Source organism: Poecilia reticulata, linkage group LG7, assembly GCF_000633615.1.
Source record: "Poecilia reticulata strain Guanapo linkage group LG7, Guppy_female_1.0+MT, whole genome shotgun sequence".
NCBI classification, from domain to species: domain Eukaryota; kingdom Metazoa; phylum Chordata; class Actinopteri; order Cyprinodontiformes; family Poeciliidae; genus Poecilia; species Poecilia reticulata.
This window is the reverse complement of record NC_024337.1, coordinates 25,362,620-25,382,559: the sequence shown is the minus strand read 5'-3', so window position 1 is coordinate 25,382,559 and position 19,940 is coordinate 25,362,620. Positions and strand designations below refer to the sequence as shown.

Below are 19,940 nucleotides of genomic sequence, written 5' to 3'. Positions count from 1 at the left end.
GATTTTTAGGAAAAGGATCTATTCGACAAAAACTTTTGTTTTCTTTGGAATTACATCATACTTAGTAAATGAGCAAAAATCCAATAATGCAAGTTCTGAGAATATGGATTGTGATCATTTGTGTGAGCGGCACAATTTATTCAGGGAAAACCCAAGAATTGTCGCATGACCTGAATGCAATCCTGGAAATAAAGTCTGACGCACCTGAAAGAGAAATGGCTACCAGTCGTTCATCAGGGACCGATTCAGGAGAGAGGGTTTCAGATCTGCTCATCACTGGTAAGATGATAAAACATTTCTGTTTCTATCTGCCTGTTTTCCACAATTAAATGTTCAATAACCTAACAAATCTAGAGTTAATATCTTAGTTTGTTTCTACATACATGTACTTGTATGCATTTGAAATCAAATATTAAATAGCAGAGGGATTTTTGAGAATTTTTAAAGATTTTCTTCAAATTCAGACGTACAGACATTCAGTCCTGTTTCTTTAAACGATGCAGGAAAAGTCAGTTGATTATGGCTCTCTGAGATTCTGAGATGTTAAAGGGCAACATTTATGTAATATTGGAGATATGGTCTACTTTATGTAAAAAAGGGTACACAATACCCCTGAATATTTGTGCATTAGAGAAAAACAAAAATGCTGTCTACAAGAGTATATAACATTTTTGCATATAATAAAAGATGTGCAAATAGGAATGTAAGAATACAGGAATGTAAACCACTTACTGAGTTTGAGTTTGTTGAGAGTAGTGATGATTATAAGAACATTTGGTGGATTATAGTTGCATTATTTCAACATGAACTGGGAAGTTTAACAAATGAACAATAAACCTAAGGATACCACTTGACTTACAGCAAAAACAATTATCTGGCTTGCCTATCTCCAAGCCCTGACTTTATGCCTATCAGAAATTGCACACAGAGCTCAAGAGATGTAACTAAGCAAGATGGCTGCCAAAGCTGCCTAATTAAACCAGTTCTGTCAGGAGGAAGAAGCCTAAATTCCTGCAAACTCTTCTGACAAGCTTGTGGAAGAGAGTCCAAAATGTTTGATTCGAGTCTTTAAAAAAAACACAACTCAAATCTATCTAAAGCTATCAAAATATATACAAATATATGAATTTGAAAAAAACAACCTCACTCAGTATTCTAGTATATAGCAAAGAGAAAAAAAGTTAATCTGAACTGACCTAAAACAGAAACAATTTAGTCAGACTTAATGTCAAGCAGGGAGGGTGGAAAATGATTATGTGTCTTTTTGATACCGTGAATGTAAATATTTGATTTCACCTGCGTTTCACTGACTGTTTAATTGAATTGTATTGACTGAAGGAACAGAAGTGCAGCCCCAACTGGAATCGGAAAGAAAGACGGATCAGAGGAAAGCTGATCGTAAAAAGCTAGAGGTTGTCAGAGGAAAGAGAAGTGCTTGGGGCAGGAGAAGACACGCTGCTACAGTAGAGGCCGCTGCGTATCGAATAGTAAATATATTCACACATTCTTCTGCATCATTTCCAACTAATTAAACCAGTTCTGTCATCTGAAGTCAACATTTCTGTTACTTTCGTCTTGAGTTAGTGATGTCACTGGTTTCCTGCTGCGTTCTGCAGGCCGGATTAAGGCAACCTCTGAAAGGCTGGAGACAGAGTGCCAAGGGAGAGATGGAAACCAGCCTCCTTATGGCGACACTGAAGGAACTTCATGCAGAAAAGAAACGACTGATGGATAATGGAAAAACACAAGAGGAAGAGGAGGAGGAAGAAGAAGAGGAGAGCGATGAGGAGGAGGAGGAAGATGATGATGACGATGATGATGACGACGATGAAGAAGAGGTTTAATTTTATTCAAAATCCTGCTGTTGTACTCATTATTTCATAGTCTGCAGTATGTAAAGAAGCTTTTCTATTTCATTTCAGGAGGAAGAGGAAGAAGAGGAGGAGGAAGTAGAAGAGGAGGAAGAGGAAGAGGAGGAGGCCACAGAACCTCCTACTAATCAAACAGAAACACAGTACAACTCTACTGAATGCCAGATTGTAGACGCAGAGATGAGCTGCAGGGCTGTCAGGATGACTCACCTGCCAGTTTTCCAGAACATGGAAGTGACAAAGCTTGACTTGGGAGGTGTGTGTGACAGGACTGCTGACAGAACAAATAACATAGAATGCTCTTAAAAAAGAGCATTCTATTTGATTAAAAGTTGGTGTTATCCATACAGTTTTTTTTTTTCTTTTTTGAAATTCCAGTCTGAAGTTTATATACATTTATTACTTACATTAATGTCAGATTAAATTAGGGCTTTGACTATAACCGTTCTTTGGAATGATCTGATGTTGAAAAATACAACTCCGGTGATTTAAGTTTTTATTATTTATTGTGGATTTATGTGGATCCACATAGATTCAGATTTATACATGAAGACCTAAATATATATAGATAGCTTCACTAATACTTTATAAACATTCCTTAAAAAGAGATGTTTCTTTTTAACAGTTTTCAAGGATCTGACATAGTTGAGCTGGATATTTGGAGTGGTGGTCTCCCGGCAAGATGTCAAAAAATGTCCATGTGGTTGTAAATTGCAGAAATTTAATGGCAGCACTTTGTGTGATGCAGCAGTTGTTCTCCCAGAGCAAAAACAGCCCTTCAGTGTGACGCTGCTATCAAAATCGTGCACAATCCACCATTATTTGGCGCCGTATTCTTAAGTGTGAAAGCCTCTTCGAGCTTCTTCATGACTCCTCCAAACATGCTTTTTGGCATCAGTCCTTGCCTCTTTTTTTGTTGTCCCGCATGGACAACAAAACAAATCTGTTGTAGAAATGTTTAGTCTTGCAAAACCCTCTTAAGTTCATGGTTATGTAACAGTTACTTCACTGCAGACAGAGACACTGATGTGCCAACAGTTTCCAGTTTATGAAAGGCTTGAACCTTGGATGTTCAAGCCTTAGCAACACAAAAGTCTTCGATCAGAAGTACAATTTACTATGGGACTTTTAACCTAATATTAGTTGGAATGTAAGTATATTGCAGTAGGAAATACATTTAAACTTTTGAACCCATTTCCTACTTTTAAAAATCATTGAAACTGTACATTAATTTAGCCTTCCTAATTGACACATCTAATAAACATGACATTCATGTTCATGATATGTGTATGGAACCTTCTGACCACAACTACACATACAGGGTTTAACACACAACTGTCTTTATTGTCCCACAGTGGATAAAACCCTGTGGGGCAATAAAATGAAACAAAGTAAAACCAGGTGTAATAGAATGATGTATGCAAGAGGTAGATGGCAAAAAATTAAGAAGAGATGCCAAAATATGTCATTAAGAGCTTAAAAAAAGTGTATTAATATTTTTTTTTATTGTGTCACAATAACCAGTTCTTTGCTATATGATTTTTTTATTATGAGAAGCAATATTTGAAATGCTAATTGCACTACATATTATTTTCTGTTCCAAGAAAACAACATCAGAATCATCACTCCGCAAAGTTTGTTTGGGCTGCGAAACCTGGATGAACTGGATCTGAGCCAGAACCAACTGGACGACGAGTCGTTTAGCCAGAACTGCCTGCTCGTGAGTATGGCTGCTTTCTTAAAACTGGCAGGGAAAGATCCATCAACTCCTTCTGCAGTCAGAAAATTATAAATATTTAAAAATAAAAAACACTTGCATAAATTATTGCGTCAATGCAGTCCAGGTTATTTCAGTGGCTGCATTAATAAACTCTGCATTGTTGGAGGAATGTGAGGAATATCAATCACTGTGATAACGTTGTCATTAAATCTCCATGAAGCCTGTCAGCAGAGGGAACCATAACAGGCTCCAAAGTTTCCTGTTAGACGTCTGCACTGAATTTGAACTTGATAAAACGGAGTGGACCAACACCAGCAGATGACATGGCTCCCCCAAATCATCTCTGACTGCAGAAACTTTCCAACTTGGATTATATGACTTTTCCCTCTTCCTCAAGACTCTGCGACCTTGACCTCTAACTTAAAGGAAAAAAACAAAACAAAACTTTAGACCACTCACCCAATCTTTTTTCTTCCTTGTCCAAATGAAACATTTTCTCTTGAGGCTTAAGAAAAAGAATGCAAATGGGTTTTGACTATGCCTTGGATCTATTTGTGATGGTTTTGACTCCATCTGCATGCCCTTTGGATCTCTCTCAAACACTTGAATGGGCTTTGTTCCTTGACCTTTTCAAGGCTGCCATTGTCGCTGATGCTTCTGAACCTTTTCTTGCCACATGTTTTCCTTCCGCTTAACTTTTCACTGATATGCAACATGAAAACCACTTCCTTCTAGTGCAAAAAAACTTTCATCGAAAACATGCTTTTTCTTCCCCCCAAAATTTTCAGTGCTGTGAAATTTACTTTCGTAATTTTAATTTGCACAATTCTACGGTTAATGGAAACACAGCTGCTGCACAACGTAGCTGACTTCCCTCTGACTGTGTTGGCTATAACATTGCCAATGCATTGAAATCAATCTTTATTGGTGCTATGCATTATTCTAATTTCTAAAACTGAAGTTTTTTTTTTTTTTTAATCATTTGCAAGCCATCTTCATTTGAATTAACAAATACATTAACAATGCAGCCTTTCTGTAAGGAATATTGACACGGGGGATGTCGCTTTTGGAACTGAATTATTTAAATAAATGAACTTTTGAATGAAATTATAATTTGCTGAGATGGACCTGCATGGTGACATAATATTTCTTCCACAACGCCTTGTTTATCTACAAAAACTAAAAGAATCAAATAAAAATTTACGCCAAACAGAAAATCTTTATTGCAAATTTTGAACGTCTTCATCTACGACTTTCCTCTGGTTTGTAAGTCTTTATAGAACATGTGCACTTTTCTAATGAGCAGATCGCATGAGTCACTTTACAGCTAGGAGTTAGGATAATTGAAGTTGCATTAACAGATGCTTTCTAAGTAAAACCTTCGATTGATTCCATGCCATACTCAGATCCCAACCACACCGAGGCAACCGCTGTGTTCTGACCAATCATTACTCTTCACCACTGATACACTGAAGCCAATGCGTTGAGGAACAAAAGGAAATTATTTTTGGAAGAGTTTTTTTTTTCTCTCCTTTTTCTCCTCACCTCACCATAATGACAGAGGGCTGATGGACTGGCTAGAGGGACACTGTAAAAGATCTTGTCCTCTGCTTTCCCTCGCACATAAACCACCGGAGCCGTTTCTACCGAGAAACCTCCCACAGTGGTTTTTACTAAAAATAAAACATGATAAATGACATGGAAGAGATTCACAGAATAGCAATTCTTTCATTTGGTTCTTTTCTGTAAACTCCAAGTGGAATAGAAAATTATGGACTTTAAGGCAGGCTTCTATTTTGTCTTTTTTAATCACACTGGCCATTTTATCTCTTTCTGAATCGGGTTTTCATGCAGAACTTGACCCTTTTGAGGAAACTGAATCTGGACGACAACCAGATCACCAGAATTCCAGCGCTGCCAGCATCTCTAGAGGAGCTCAAGATTAATAAGAACAAACTGACTGTTCTCACGGATCACTGCTTCCAAGGTACAACCAGGATATGTTGTAGAAAAAAAAAACACAAGACAAAAACTATATTTAAAAAAAAAAAAAAACAACATTTTTACAATTTCTTTTTAGGTGTGAAAAACTTGTTGAAGCTGGAGCTAAGGATGAACACCCTTTATGAAGCCAGTGTGTCACCTGCAGCTTTTCGACCTCTGCAGAAGCTTCTGGAGCTGCAGCTGGACAACAACCGCTTCCGGTCCCTCCCTCTGGGCCTCCCTTCGTCTCTTCAGGTGTGCTCTTATGCATTTGTCGGAACCTATGGGCATGTTCCCTAAAGGGAGGTGCCAAGTGTTCATTTTGTTAAGTTACAACCACAAAGTTCTCAGTATAATGCTATGATTTCACAAACCAACACAAAGTCGTGCATAATTGGAAAGTCGGAGGAAAAGGATCCATGGTTTTGAAATGTTTTCCAGAAACAAAGATCTGAAAAGTATGGCATGCATTTGTAGTCAGCCAAATTTCTACTGACACCTCTCAACTATAAATACAATTATAATTTACAAACAAGCTCACTTGTTTAGGTCAGGTATATAATCTTTAAGCAGAGTGAGATTCTAAAGCAATGTCCCAAAGTTGATCATCATCTCTCTAGGTGCTGAAAATGAATGGAAACCTGATTGAAGAGATGGCCGCTGAGGCCTTAAGGGACTGCATTCATCTGAAAGTGCTGGATCTGAGTCACAACTATATCCACGATCAAAGCATCAATATCAACACTTGGACCCGTCTTAGGTACGTATCATTTGTGTAGTTCCTTAATTTGCCACAAGAGGGCGAACTGCCCTTTGGAAGCTCTGACCAGATTTAGTTAAATATAAGTAGGTCTGAAGTAACCCAAGAGAAGTAAAGTTGTTTTTTTTTCTTTTTTCTTTTTTAACATGTCATAATCAATACCTCAGGCTGCTATTATTCTCAATTACAAACTTTTTTTAATGGTATTACAGTAATTATTTTCAGCACACAAAGTTCTTTTTTTCTTTCTTTTCCCTCACTTTCTCTCTCATGCAGTCATATTTACATATTCTACAAGCCATGGCAGCCGACTTTGTGTACTCAGAAGAGCAGGGGTGTGATTTAGACCTCGAGGGTAACTGTGTGCCTGCGTGTGTGCGTTTGTTTAAATATAGTGAATTCCGGAGGGTTTGTCTTGTTCTCCCTTGGATCCTTGTGAACCACAATGCAAGTTCAAGTAACGCAGAGGAACAGAGAACGAAGACGGGAATGCAGGAGAGGCAGCTGAAAAGGGATTGCGCAAGTTATGCACAGAGCAAAGTGGTAGAGAGGGGGATGAAATCGAAGACTTGGAGATTTTCTTATCAAAACGAAAACAGTGAAATCCAAAGGCCATATAAATAAAATGCCCTTAATTTGACATTTTTTTTAGATACTGGTAATAGTGTATTTAATAATGCCCGACATTTGCTCTCACTGTTGATAAATGTTTTAACTGTCCCATTGGTAATTGTAAATGCTCCGTTTTAAAAGATTTCTATAACTTACTATAGCTTTGCATAGGTACCAGATTGTGAAATAATTAACCGTACCCTCTCCAGGATCTAGTTAATTTTAAGACAATAATGCTGAATCTGCAAGAAAGCTCATTCCTTGTGGGGTTCTTTTTCTTGTTGTTGTCTAAAACAGTCAGATGGAAAAAAAATAGGAGAAATTAAAAATAAATACTTTAATGCAATGTGCTGGCTCTAGTTAGTGGAGTGCCTCTGGTCACTGTGTAGCAGTTGGTGTGTTTATTACATCCTGCTGGGGTTTAAACCAGAGTGTACAGGAAGTTACAGGGAGTTTGGGACTAGAAGTAAAATCTGGGATCTGTCTTTGGAAGACTGGGGGCCCTGCTTTAATCTTACATCATTATCTGCCTCCCTAATACTGTGTAGCTGGAAAATATTAGGATAAATATGCAGCGCAAAGATGACTTAAATCCCCAAAGTCATAAACATAGTGGGGACACATTTATTTAGTATTCAGAAGAAGATAAGTTTGTTTTTTTTTACCACCATATAAACACAGAAGTCCAAGTTTGGCAAGTAGAAAACAATTCACTTCTTAACTATGAAGGTAGGCTTGATATTATCTGTGAATCTTAGCAGTTCACTACAACCCAAAGTGAATAACCACACATCAAATCTTTCAATGTAATTAACAGCAAAAAACAGAAAATAAGACGCTACACAAGGAGTTTGTAAACAAAAAACAATTATATATTTATATATATATATATACTTCATGGTTCAAAACCTTTAGCTTTAGATTATTCATAGCAGAATAAGAATTATTGAAGGTTATTGAAGTTTGTAGAAGTTAATTTTTGCCTCTCTCTTTAGTCGCTGCCACAGCATCACTATCTCTGTGAACTCGAGAAATTTGTGAGGCTAGTGCAACGGCTTGATTCATTTGTTTTCCAGCTGCCCTCCTTGCTTTTCAGAAAATGGGCTTTACATAATGGTCAATCATTTACATCGTTGTTGTGTTCTTTTAAAGTTCATCATTACACAAGTCATGGATCTGCGTCTGTTCACAAACGTATGCTGTGCTGCTCGCTTGTTAAGAGATATGAAGCGTCTTCCATGGAATCCGTCCAAACAGTCCGTAACCGCGCTCCGTCTTTTATCACTTCAACATTTAAAAGTGAATTTTAAGATGTAACTTTTGGTTTATTTAAATTGCTTATTGAGCGTTGCACAATGTGACCTTGGCCTGAACTTGCAGGAAGCTCTTAATCCAGGAAAACTGGCAGCTGCTTTGAAGGGTTTCTTCTTGTGAATAATCGTCCTTGCTGCATAATTATGGTGTAATATAATTATACATTGAATAAACAAAATTATTATAGCTATTCTATGAGTAATAGACAGAAAATGTAACCTCTCTAAGATCTTTGCTGGTGTTTTTCTTGTTGGCATAGTGGAGGAAAGGAGTATGCTCAACCCTGACTCCTTTTTTTGCTCACATTAAAACCTTTTACATGTATTTTTGGAGTGATGGTTATTCCCATTTTCCTTTTTTTTTATCGTTTTAAATAAACTGTTCTCAGACCAAATAAATTATAAAACCTCAGATGATAAAGATCATTAGCTCATCATAACTCGACTTCTATTTACGTTAAATTCCTATGGAAATACAACATTTGCTCATAGTTTTTCACTGTATGGACTCAATCATGATTTTCTGCAAAACGTGTATCGACGCTCCATTTGAATACTTTGTTACTATGAAAATATTTTCATTGTATTCTAGTAAGTGAAGCTACAGTGCTAACGAGAATGAACATGTTTTTGGCAACCTATCATACACTGTAGTGAAACTCCCCCCCCCTCATTTATCCTCATTTCAATAAGCTGTTTCATTTCAAACCCGTATTCACAAAGAATTGATTTGTTATTGCATTCATACTGTGTGTTTATTTAAATATGACATCTTAACACCATTCCAGCCGTGTTAACCTCTGTGCCCTCTTTTGTGTGTGTTTATCAGGTATTCTTGTTACGTAACTGGTTGTGCAGTGGCTTAGCATTAATTCTCCTGCAGTAGCAATCTGAAGCGGCACAACAAAAAGCCGACCTCCTCATTCTCCCAGCTGTAAAACAAGCAAACAAGCAAAAAAAAAAACCCCCAAAAACAACAACGCCTGTTTATCTGCTCCTGGTTCTTGATCAAGATGTCAGTCATTGTTTCTCTTTGCTCGCATCGCTGCTTCCAGCCAACAAATTTGACTCACCACTTCACATGTTAAAAGAATGGCGCACTACTTTCGCTGATTGCTCTTACATAAACCCCCACTCCTCCTAAACGCTTCAAATGGTTGCATTTTTGAATGATCCCCCATAAAACATATTTATTAGTGAAATATTTGTAACCTAGTTTTTTTGTGTGTGTGATAAGCCACTTACAAAACAGTGCTTTGTTGTGTTTTGTTTTGTGCATGAACATGTGGCTGTTTTGAATTTCTGACTTTTATTAATATAGTGGTGTTGGCAGACAGACAGCTGTGGGAGAGCTGTGTTGATTTCCAAACACTACAGTCAGAGTGAGTACATGGCGATATTGGGTTAGCGATCATCAAACCAGAAGTGTGTGCGTGCATGTGTGTGGGGGCGTATGTGTGTGTGCGTGCACGCGCGCACGCATGCATACGTATATGCATGCATGTGTGTGTGTGTGGTGCCATGTTGAGTCTTAGCCTGGATAAGCTCGTCCCAAAATCTCTTTTTGTCTTTGTTCCCGCACAAATTGGTTTCATAATGAGCTTATGTAAGCAGGAACACAAGCAGAATTGCGCACATCATTGCACACTGCACACCCCGCCTATGATAAACCACACTGACATCAAATGAGAGGGATTTAATTAAATGAGCGTCAGTTCACGTAAGGGTTTCATCTGCATTTTGAACTGTAGCTGTTTTTAAAACATTTTTTATTTTACTGAACGTCTGTCGTCAAATACAAAATACCCGGAGCAAAAGAAGTGCAGCTACAGCAAATCAAATTAAGTTTAAGCTGTCCAAATAATCAAATCCAAATATTCGTCGGCATGTTCTGCGGAGATTTGACAAAATTTTCAAAACACTTCCAGAAATCAGTTCGGGTTAATACATTCGGGTTGCACGGACGTGCACATGTTGCTTTAATAAAGCCCAAGCAGAGTTCTGCCATTCTTCATCCATCAGTGTGTTTTCAAGTCCGCACTTACCTGGCACAGCCACTCTGGCTGGTTTAACTTTACCCTGCTTGGCTGCCAGTGTTCTGCAACTGCCATGTGTGACGCTGACACAGATGGAGATGTGTGCATTATGAAGTAATGTTTACTGTGCTTTTTTAATTTTTCCTTTTTCTTTTTGAGGTTGTACTTGGCCATGGTTTGCCTAAACGCATGGGCACCCAGACTTGTAAAGACAAAAGCATTCAGTTTTCTTCTGTTGCTGTGTACCTTTTTGTGGTTGCACAAGTAACAGCGTAGATGAGATTTCTGTGTGTGATAGTCGATCTGCTTCACGTCATTTGTTTGAATGTGCATATGTGTTTTTGTGTGCAGATGCCTGTGGGTGGAGGGAGGGTGGAGAGCGTGGGTGGTGGAGGGTTCTACAGTTCTTCCTGAGAAGAGAGCTCTATGTCTCTGCTTATTAATCCCATGTGGAGCTCTGAGTAGTGGCGGACTGCCACTGTGCTTACTGGCAAAGATTTCGAACACAAGTCAGTAGCGCACAACTGGTCTGAACTGGTGCAGGGACAGATACACGTAGGATTTCAAGAGCAAAAACAACATAGTTAGACAAGAGAGCAGAGTGAAAGGTTAAACAAAAAGCCTTTTTGTTGTTTGCCGGTGTGAGATAATTCCTCATATTATAAGTTTCTCTGAAGGAAGCCAGCACACTTTTTTTTAAATCATCCTGCAAGAGGAGGACCTGATTCTTCCTCTTAATTTTAGTGTGAATCTTGCAAGTCATCATAAATCAGTAGAAATTGTGAGGTCTGTCATACACAGGAAGAAGCCAAATAAACAGAGAAACCTCCAAGTTTTGCAAGTTCAATGGATGAGAGTACACAGAGACTTCCTCAAACTAATGACCCTACCGAGTGCCTGGATTGATGGGAGACTGCGATGACAAAGATGATTAACTATCTTTGTTTCTAAGGTGAAATTGGATGTGGCTTGGATTTGGACCCTGGCTGGGAGCAACCGGGCCAATGTTCTCATCCTATTTAATCCTGGCAGCTCCTCACATCAAGGGGCTGCTCATTCTTTCCCCTTGGCATTTAGTCCTGGTATTTTGTTTAAGTTTGTTGTTTTGGTTATATTTAATTGGGTTCTTTTGCTGAATTTAGTCAGGTCTTGTGTTGGTTAGTGCAGTGTTTCCCAACGCTGGTCCTCGAGACACACTGCCCTGCCCAGCTGATTTCAATTGATGAATGATTAACAGTCACTTGCTGAACTACAGTCACCTGAATCAGAATTTACAAAAAACAACAGGAAGACATCTATGACATGCAGGGCAGTGTGTCTCGGGGACCAGGGTTGGGAAACACTGGGTTAGTGTCCTGGTTTTCATCTGTTTTGATTGGCTGTTTTGTGTTGGCGTCTTACCATACTGCAGCTTTGTTAAATCTTGTTTAAACCTCATGCTAAGTTAATAAACATTTTCCTAATTTGCCTTAAAAATTGGAGTGTCTCCCTTCTTTGTCATTTCTTCCTGACTAAAAAGCGGAGACACATCAATTTGTTTTTCTTTTCTCAATGATACCCAAATCACTTGACCACATGGGCATTAGCTGGCTATCTAAGTGCTTTTGTCTATTCGTGTTGGGGAAGAACAGAAAATGAGGTCCGTCTCCTGCTGTGATTCTTGCATCAAACTCACAACAGCTGTGTGGGATCATGCAACAAAAACATGGAACTCTCAGTTCTACACATCTTTGCCTCGGAACCAAGAATCCCCCCCCCTCTATCCCTGCAGACATCTACTCTGTTTTCTACAAACTAAAACTTATATTATTATAATATTTGCACAACGTACCATATCACTTTGTATCCGCTACCATACTCCCCAGCTCCTACTTATGCCCAGAGTGTATTATTAGCTTTCCTGGCCTTCTCCAATATTGCTCTGCAGCCTTAGCTTTCGGCCTCTCCTGCAACGCTCATGAGAGTCCAGTAAATGCAAACCAGGAGGACAATGATGGATTGTTGGGCATCCATTATAATGTTCAGTCCAGAGACCTGTAAAACATTGCCTGCTGTCATATAAAACACCGTTCGTATTGTAACGTTCAAGACAAAAATCACAGAATAACAAATTTAAGCAAAAGAAGATTTAAACATATATGTTTTCATCTGACTTTTAAAGGAAGCCGCTGATTCTGCCCATCTGAGAGTCGGTGGACGGACGTTCCAGAGCCATTGAAGAAAAGCTTAAATCTAGTTTATTTTTTTATTTTTTTATGGGAAACAGTCAACAAGGCATGATCACAGGACTTCAAAGCCCTAATGGCATGTAAAAGCTCTGAGATGTAGATTGATCTTTTTCCATGCAGCAATCGCCATGTCAAACATATCTTAATGAGCCAGGAGCCAATGACGTTGATGATCCAGTAAGAAGTCTAGCAGCAGCATTCTACACAGACTACAACTGGTTTAGGGAAGCTTTGCAAAAGTCTAGACAAAATGAAAGACAAAAGCATGAACTGATATTGCCTTTTCTGGACAAGAGCCAATGGGGCTATTTCACAAGTGGTAGAGTCAGGAATGAGACAAAGATCTGACAGGATTTTGCACAGTACAACCTGAGTTGAAGGCTAATCCCAAGGTTTGTAACCAAAGATTAAGCCAGATAAGCAAGAGGCCCAAGTATCGACTTTATCTTTACAGTTTATTTTTACACAGGATTATTTCCTCAGATCTCTAATCATCTGTTTACATTAACCTATTACAAGAAATTGTGCAATAAGTTTAGTGTGAAACTTTAAAAATGTACAACAATATAATGAATGAGAGAGAAATTTTTTTTTTCATTAAATAGCTATGAAAGGTCATTTTGGATCAGTCAATCAATAACATTTTATTTGTATAGCACATTTCAGCAGCAAGGCATTTCAAAGTGCTTTACATCATAAAAAACACAAAAACAAGTGTCAAATTGAGCATAAAGTAGTGTTGTTTTTCTTGATACAGCAAACAGAATCACATGACTGCAACTTGGATTCCTTTTTTCATTGTCCTGATTGTTTATTTCTCAGATCTCTGGAAGACTTGGACCTGTCGCACAACCGCCTCACCTCCATCCCTGTGAATCTGCCTCGCTTCCTCCGTAAACTGATCCTGCGGCACAACAGCGTACGTCACATCCCTGCCTTCACGTTCCGTCACATGCGTGCTGGCCTGCAGTCCCTACATCTGTCCCACAACGAACTGAGCACCGAGGGTGTAGAGCGGCATTCCTTCGTTGGAACCTACCGCTCCATGCGCGAGCTCCTGCTTGACAACAACAGGCTGCAGGACGTCCCCAGATGTGTCAGGCAGTTCAAGAACCTGCAGGTGCTGAGACTGGAAAACAATCAGATCAGGTAGGGATGCTTTTGAAATGTTTAAAATCTTCATGTTTTCCCTGAACAACCTTGACCTAGATCTAATTTAAATCTGTGTTCTGTGGTTTTAGGCAGGTGAGGCAGTGGGCACTGTGCCACCCTGGTAATTCGGGCTCCACCTTGGTTTCTGTCCACCTGGAATATAATCTCCTGGAGGAGGAGGCGATTCCCCCGAAAGCTTTCTCCTGTGTGACGGACACACAGGGACTGGTCCTGTACCCACAGCAGGGCAAACATACATGAACTGACACATAGGCTGTGCGTAAACGCGACAAACAGCAATACAGTTCCCTCCAGCTTCTGTCATCTTTATAGTCACCGTGGTATCAGAAAACACAACTTAATTAGCGAAGTCAGTAAATCAATTTCTAAGAAGTAAATTGTAGTATTTTAGCACACAATAAAGAAAATATGAACCTCACACAGTAACTTGACTTTTTACTCTTTTGGACAATAAATTTGACTGTAATTCACAGTTGCTCAAAATCACAGGGTAACTAAGTCTTTAGCCTCAAGCTTCTTTGGGAATTTTACTACTTAGAGTGATTAAAATGTCTCTCGAGTAGTTTTGAGGTCCTTGTAAGGAGAGTCTTTAATTGAGTAGAATTAAACTAGGGGTGTGGTGTGGATGCAGACCAGCCTGAAGCAATCTGAGCTTGGGTGTCCAAAAAAAAAGTCCAATGTGACCTTAAAGGACCCCACTTAGAGGACAAATATGAACATCAAATCAGTTTTCTATCTCCAGATGAGGTCAGAGCATCCAGGAAAGCAAGCAAAAAAATACCACAACAAAAAGAAAACACAACAACAATGTTTAAGTGGAGACAAAATGTCAGACTGAAATCTAGTGAAGATCCTCTGGCATCAGCTTAAACAAGACAGTCATGCTTCAAAACCTTTCCAAAGCAGCTGAATTAGAACAAATGAGTTTGCCAAAATTCTTCCACAGTGATCAAAGTCAAGTATAACAAATACTTCATAACAGGTTTTGCTGCCAAGAGTGGCACAAACAGTTATTAGGTTTAGAGGGCAATCCCTTTTTCACACAAGGTTATGAAGGTTTGGATTTTTTTTCTCCCTTAAGAATGAACACCACCATTTAAAACAATGTTTTTGTATTTTTTGTATTAATTTGTATTGTCTTTGACTAACATTTAAACTGGTTTGATGTTCTGAAACACTTAAGTGTGACAATCATGCAAAAAAAAAAGGAAAACAGGAAAGGTGCAAACACTTATTTCCCATCACTGTACAGCCAGGTTGGTTTAGGAAGCTTTTCTCTTACTAAATGAAATCATCTTATAAAATAGCATCCTATATTTACTCTTGCTATGGTTGCCAAAATGACAAACTGAAATAAGTTGAGTGGAAACTTAAACAAGGACTGAATTGTGTTTTAAAAACCACAAATCAACCACTGTCCTAAGAAAGTCTCTAAACCCGGTGAGAGGAAAGATGTGAGTAACAGACAGCGTCACGTTTAGCACAATGGGACATGAGCAGGAAATGACAAGAAGGTAAAGCAAGGAGGAGTGGGAATTAGGTCACATTGAGAGCTCTTTTCCCACTGAGAGATGGAAACCACATGTGCTCTTATACCAGATTAACCCCTAAATTGCCCCCCCTAGATCTTATTGTCCTTTGTTTTTTCCTTCTTTTCTTTTTAGTTTCTGTTTTTTAAATTTCAACTTTCCTTATTCCTTTCTACATGCAGTATATATGTCTGTTTGAAAATAAGACATATTTGCAGTGGGGCCAGGCAGGGATGAATATGCTATATAGAAATCCAATGAGTGTTAGGATGATTTACATAAGTGTTTCATAAAATCATGAGAACTTTAGCAAAAAAAAAAACAAAAAAACAACAACAACAAAAACCTCTGTAAATCAAACATTTTTGACATCTTATTTAAGCTTGAGTCATTCAAACTCATTGCCAGGGTAATCATTAGTTTAATCTCTGCTCACACATTGCACAGTACACCACTTGGAGTAATAAATAAAAAAAAAAGTCAGAGAGTGAAGTAAAGATTTACAGATGGTGTTTTTACAATATAAACTTTGACGACTGAGGTAGGAGGTTTCATCACAGAGCTACGTTTCTGGAGCTCTAAATGAAGACCAGGACGTTTCTTACAGACGTTTGAGTTGCAAAACAAAAGCCAATGATGGAGGCAGATGACAGCGTAAACAATGCACTATGTATGTTTAGAATATTTTACATGAGCAGACAAACGCATGCCAGGTTGTCTTTTTCTGTGCTTGGGCATGTAATCACATGTTAGGTCTGCTGTAGTCTTGTATATTTGGTGCAATCTCCAGTCTCTATAATTGTATAGTCATTTTGTAAATGGCACACTGCTGTCTAAGAAATTGCACATTTGCTCTTACCCTGCATTTCCTTTACACTTTTTGTTGAGATGAGACTTTCTTTGGTGTTTCTGCACAAATGGATGCTACAGACACGGGGTGTAGTTTTCATTTCTGACATGTTTGACATGTCGAACGCTGTCCATTGTAGCGCACATTACCAAACTGCTATGTGCACACAACAGCTGTTTTGCATCATGTCGGGCTAAAGCCAGATCCCATTTGTAAGTGGTTGACCGAAGCGCGGTGTCAGGCCTCTCCTCTCCAGCGTACTGTCTGTTCTGCTCCAAGACAGCAGCTTCCTGTGTTTGTTATTGGATTGGAGGGGGTGCTGGCTGATAAAATAAAAAAAAGTATGAGAAAACATGGATAACAAACAGCAAAAGAATCCCATCTCTGATGAGGATGGTTGCAAGGAATAAACAAATAATTTGAGATAAGGTAAAGAGGATAGTTTACAGATTCCGCATTAGATTCTAATGCTGAATCTTTAGTTAGTTGCAATTGTAACTATGTAACTATTTAGTTACAAGTGCTAAATAGTGATCGATGTAATATATAGGTGGCATAGCTGTTTGGTTTTGTTGTTGAGTCTGACATTAAATTACTTTTCCTGGTTTAGGTCAGTTAATATCGTAGAAACACTTGCAAAAGCCCAGATAATTATGGCATCCATTTGCAAGGTTTTAGTAGTTCATGAATGGAGTTGTTTATGGATTTATTTAAAGGCGACACTCCAACCCCATCACTTTCTGGTGTGACATCCTGGGGGAAAGAAAAATCATAAAACAATTTGGCCAACATATTAGAAATTGTGAACTGAAGAAAACCGTTGCATCCACTACTCAGATGCATGAAGATTCCACTGCTCAGGGAGGAAATGTGTGCTGTGTTCCAGATATCAACGAGTTTTGGTGCGAAACAAATGCCCTCATCGACAAAGACCTTCATTTTGTTGATATCTGAAAAAGAGAGAAAATGTATTTTATTCAGAAGAAACGGGTAACTTGTCTATTTCTGCAGCGCATGCAAAGTGCTTGCTGAAAAGTGCTAAACAGCAGCCACTCTTCCATTAGCACTCAACGAATCACCACGAATCAAAGATGAAAATCTGGATCATTCCTTCTGCTCGCCTCGAATAGAAAACACAAAATGGCAGCGCCGACTCAAGACAAAGCGAGTGGTTGCACTGATCTCTAAAGACACGTTAGCTGCTCGGTGTTACAGGGCAAAACGGGTTTAATTTGAATGCCAAGCCCTCTAGCTATAGACTAACACCATAATCAAGTGAACCACAGCAGGATGCACACGAGCACAGAGAAAGACTTGCATCCACATTCTCTTCCCAAAGGAGAGAACGAGAGGAAGATGGAGTATTATCTGCAAAAAGGGTTTATCTGACTTTTAATGCCATTAACCTCCTGGGGGGCATTGATCTGGACTGCATACTTCTACAGAAAAGAAGAAAAATACATATAGATCAAAATGCAGCTATGTGTGTCTATGTCTAATTGCATGGATAGTAATAAATGTCAAATTGATTTCACTCCAGTTTTATAACGGCAGTGATCATCTTACAAATATGTGTAAAAACACCTCTTTATACAATCAGACGTTATTCTTGGGGGGGAAAAAAACAGGGTTCTATGATGATGAGAGTATGGGGAAAAAGTACCTCTATGAAGAATACTTTTATAAAATTGTGGCCTTGAGGTGTAAAAACTAAAATTGGTTGCTTCTTTCTCATTAATTAGAGATAGACAACTTCATAAGCAAACTGGGCTGCTGCTTGGGGCTGGGCCAGCAGGGGGCACCGGAGAGTACTTGATGTCTCAAACAGATTTTGTATCTTAAAACTTCATATTTGTGGTTTCACTTGTCGAAAATAAGCCTCTGATTAAAAGAGTTATGAATGGCAAAAATTCTTAATTTGTTTACAAAATTTGAAATTTAACGTTTTTTACAATTCAAATGAACTGACAAAGAGCCGTATTGTTTACACAACTGCCAGACTTAGGGGGCGTTTACACGACAACGATCCAACAAAAACGGCACTTTTGTTCCGTTTTTGTTGGATCGTTTACACGATAACGTTCTGATTACGATCTGTGTTTACACAGTAACGGTGCACATCGAAAACGTGTAATGCTCTCGCTGTGCCTAGTTGGTGCTAGGTTCTTTGAAACTTTGAAAGTGGGCATGTGTTTAAAAAAAAGTTGTACTTGAAGGCATGTGGATTTCCGTGAGAGAACACGCATTGTGTGCGTCTGATTAGGGAGCATGCAGTTGGAAAAAGTGGGATAACTTTGCCGAAAAACCTTGTTTGAGCTTTCACGGTGTCTGTAGCGGCCCGGACTGGAAGCTGTTTATTGTTTTTACCTTGGAATGGCCAACAGTCTGTTATTCCTATATCAATTTGATAAAATAGGAGTTCCCGCACGTCCCATATCCGTGTCCTCTGTTACCTTTTTCAGCAGTTAAAACAGTTTTATCCGTCGCTAACAAGTCGTAACCTGTTTTTCCGAGCCGCCTTCAAACGCAACATGAACGCTGAGACGCTTGCGCTGGGTTTACACCTGTGAGGCAGCGAAGGAGACCTGATGCTGCTGCGCAGGTGTGTGTGTGTGTGTGTGTGTGTTAGAATCATGGCAGCAAACCAGCAAAACGTAAATAACTTGGCACAGTTTTTCCCCCGAACTAACCGACTGAGTTGAGTAAAGCTGTTGGATGCAGGTGATGTTAGCTAAAAGATGACTGGCTAATATCAATACAGCATGTTAAGCTTGTTAACAAGTAGCCTGTAGACTGCTGGTGTTGTTGTCTATGTTCAGCTACGTAGACTCATTTTGCCCCCCAAAATAAGTCGGTGCCCCTCCTGTTAAACTCGTCTGGAGCCGGGCTGGTCCTGGTCCGTAGTCCTCTAGATAAGAGCGCTGAACAAGCAGCCGTGTATTTTGCCACCTGGGCGGTGCGGAGCGGTGAAGAGGCGCTGAGGGAACCGAATCTGATGGGGAAACAGTAACACCAGCATTGTGAGTAGTTTCTTCTTCTGTGGATTGTAGGAAGCAGCTATGTTTTGCGTCATACTATGCATGAGCTGGTCTGGAACCCGTTTTCAATCTGTGCCGTTGTTAGAGAAAACATTCGGTGGTTTCGTGTAAACGCACACTACAAACGCAACAAAACTCTTCCGTTTTCCCCCGAAATCGTTGTCGTGTAAACGGGGCCTAAATAAGTAAGATGGAGAATTTACAGTCTCTTATCATTTCAGGTGCTATAATTTTAAATGATTGTGCAAAGCGGGACTGGGGACCCAATGTAAATTCTGCTTAGGACTTTAATGCTGACGGACTCTGACATGGGTAATCTGCAGAAAGAATCTAAGTGTTTCTTGATTAACAAGACAGATTGAATAAATCCAATTGTGGAAGAACCCACACATGCACAGGAAGAAAATGCAAACTCAACACCAAAATACTGGGATTCGAACCCAGGACCTGGTTGCTGCAAGGCTGCGCCACTCTGTAGCCTGTGTTGCCTAACAAATCTTAGATGTCTTCACAAACCAGCAGGATTTATTCCGAGACTGAACTACACATGACTGAGCTCCGAAGGAAATTGGGATCACTGCATTTTATTTTTGTTGACAGAGTAAAGGGGGTTGCAACTTTTATCCCGTCCCCGCCGTCTTAACTAGCAGAAGACACATTTTCTGTGAACATTATTTATGCCCACCTTAACGGGTGATTGTGAAGATTTATTTAATTATGCGTTTTACTAAATCATTTTCCTCAACTTTCAACTTCCCATTCTTCCCTCCACCCCGAAAGCCAGAAAGTAGGCTGGCTTGTTAAGTTTATGGGCTAGACTCTCCCAG

At 39.2% G+C, this 19,940-nt stretch overlaps 1 protein-coding gene across 1 annotated transcript; it reads left to right on the top strand.

Moving 5' to 3' along the window:
- LOC103467441 (extracellular matrix protein 2) lies at positions 1 to 14,114 on the top strand. Its single transcript, XM_017305629.1, has 10 exons — positions 1 to 279; positions 1,339 to 1,487; positions 1,617 to 1,838; positions 1,926 to 2,127; positions 3,476 to 3,591; positions 5,446 to 5,578; positions 5,672 to 5,829; positions 6,195 to 6,334; positions 13,346 to 13,672; positions 13,765 to 14,114. The coding sequence occupies exons 1-10, from the start codon at positions 69 to 71 to the stop codon at positions 13,934 to 13,936; spliced, it is 1,830 nt and encodes a 609-aa protein (XP_017161118.1). The 5' UTR covers positions 1 to 68; the 3' UTR covers positions 13,937 to 14,114.
- Positions 14,115 to 19,940: the final 5,826 nt, after the last annotated feature.

Bases quoted from the DNA above. Each gene is read 5' to 3' on its own strand.
- LOC103467441 (XM_017305629.1), top strand. From the start codon at position 69: ATGAGCAAAAATCCAATAATGCAAGTTCTGAGAATATGGATTGTGATC. The intron at 1,839-1,925 runs GTTTAATTTTAT...TCATTTCAGGAG, and splicing joins ATGACGACGATGAAGAAGAG to GAAGAGGAAGAAGAGGAGGA. The intron at 6,335-13,345 runs GTACGTATCATT...TTTATTTCTCAG, and splicing joins AACACTTGGACCCGTCTTAG to ATCTCTGGAAGACTTGGACC.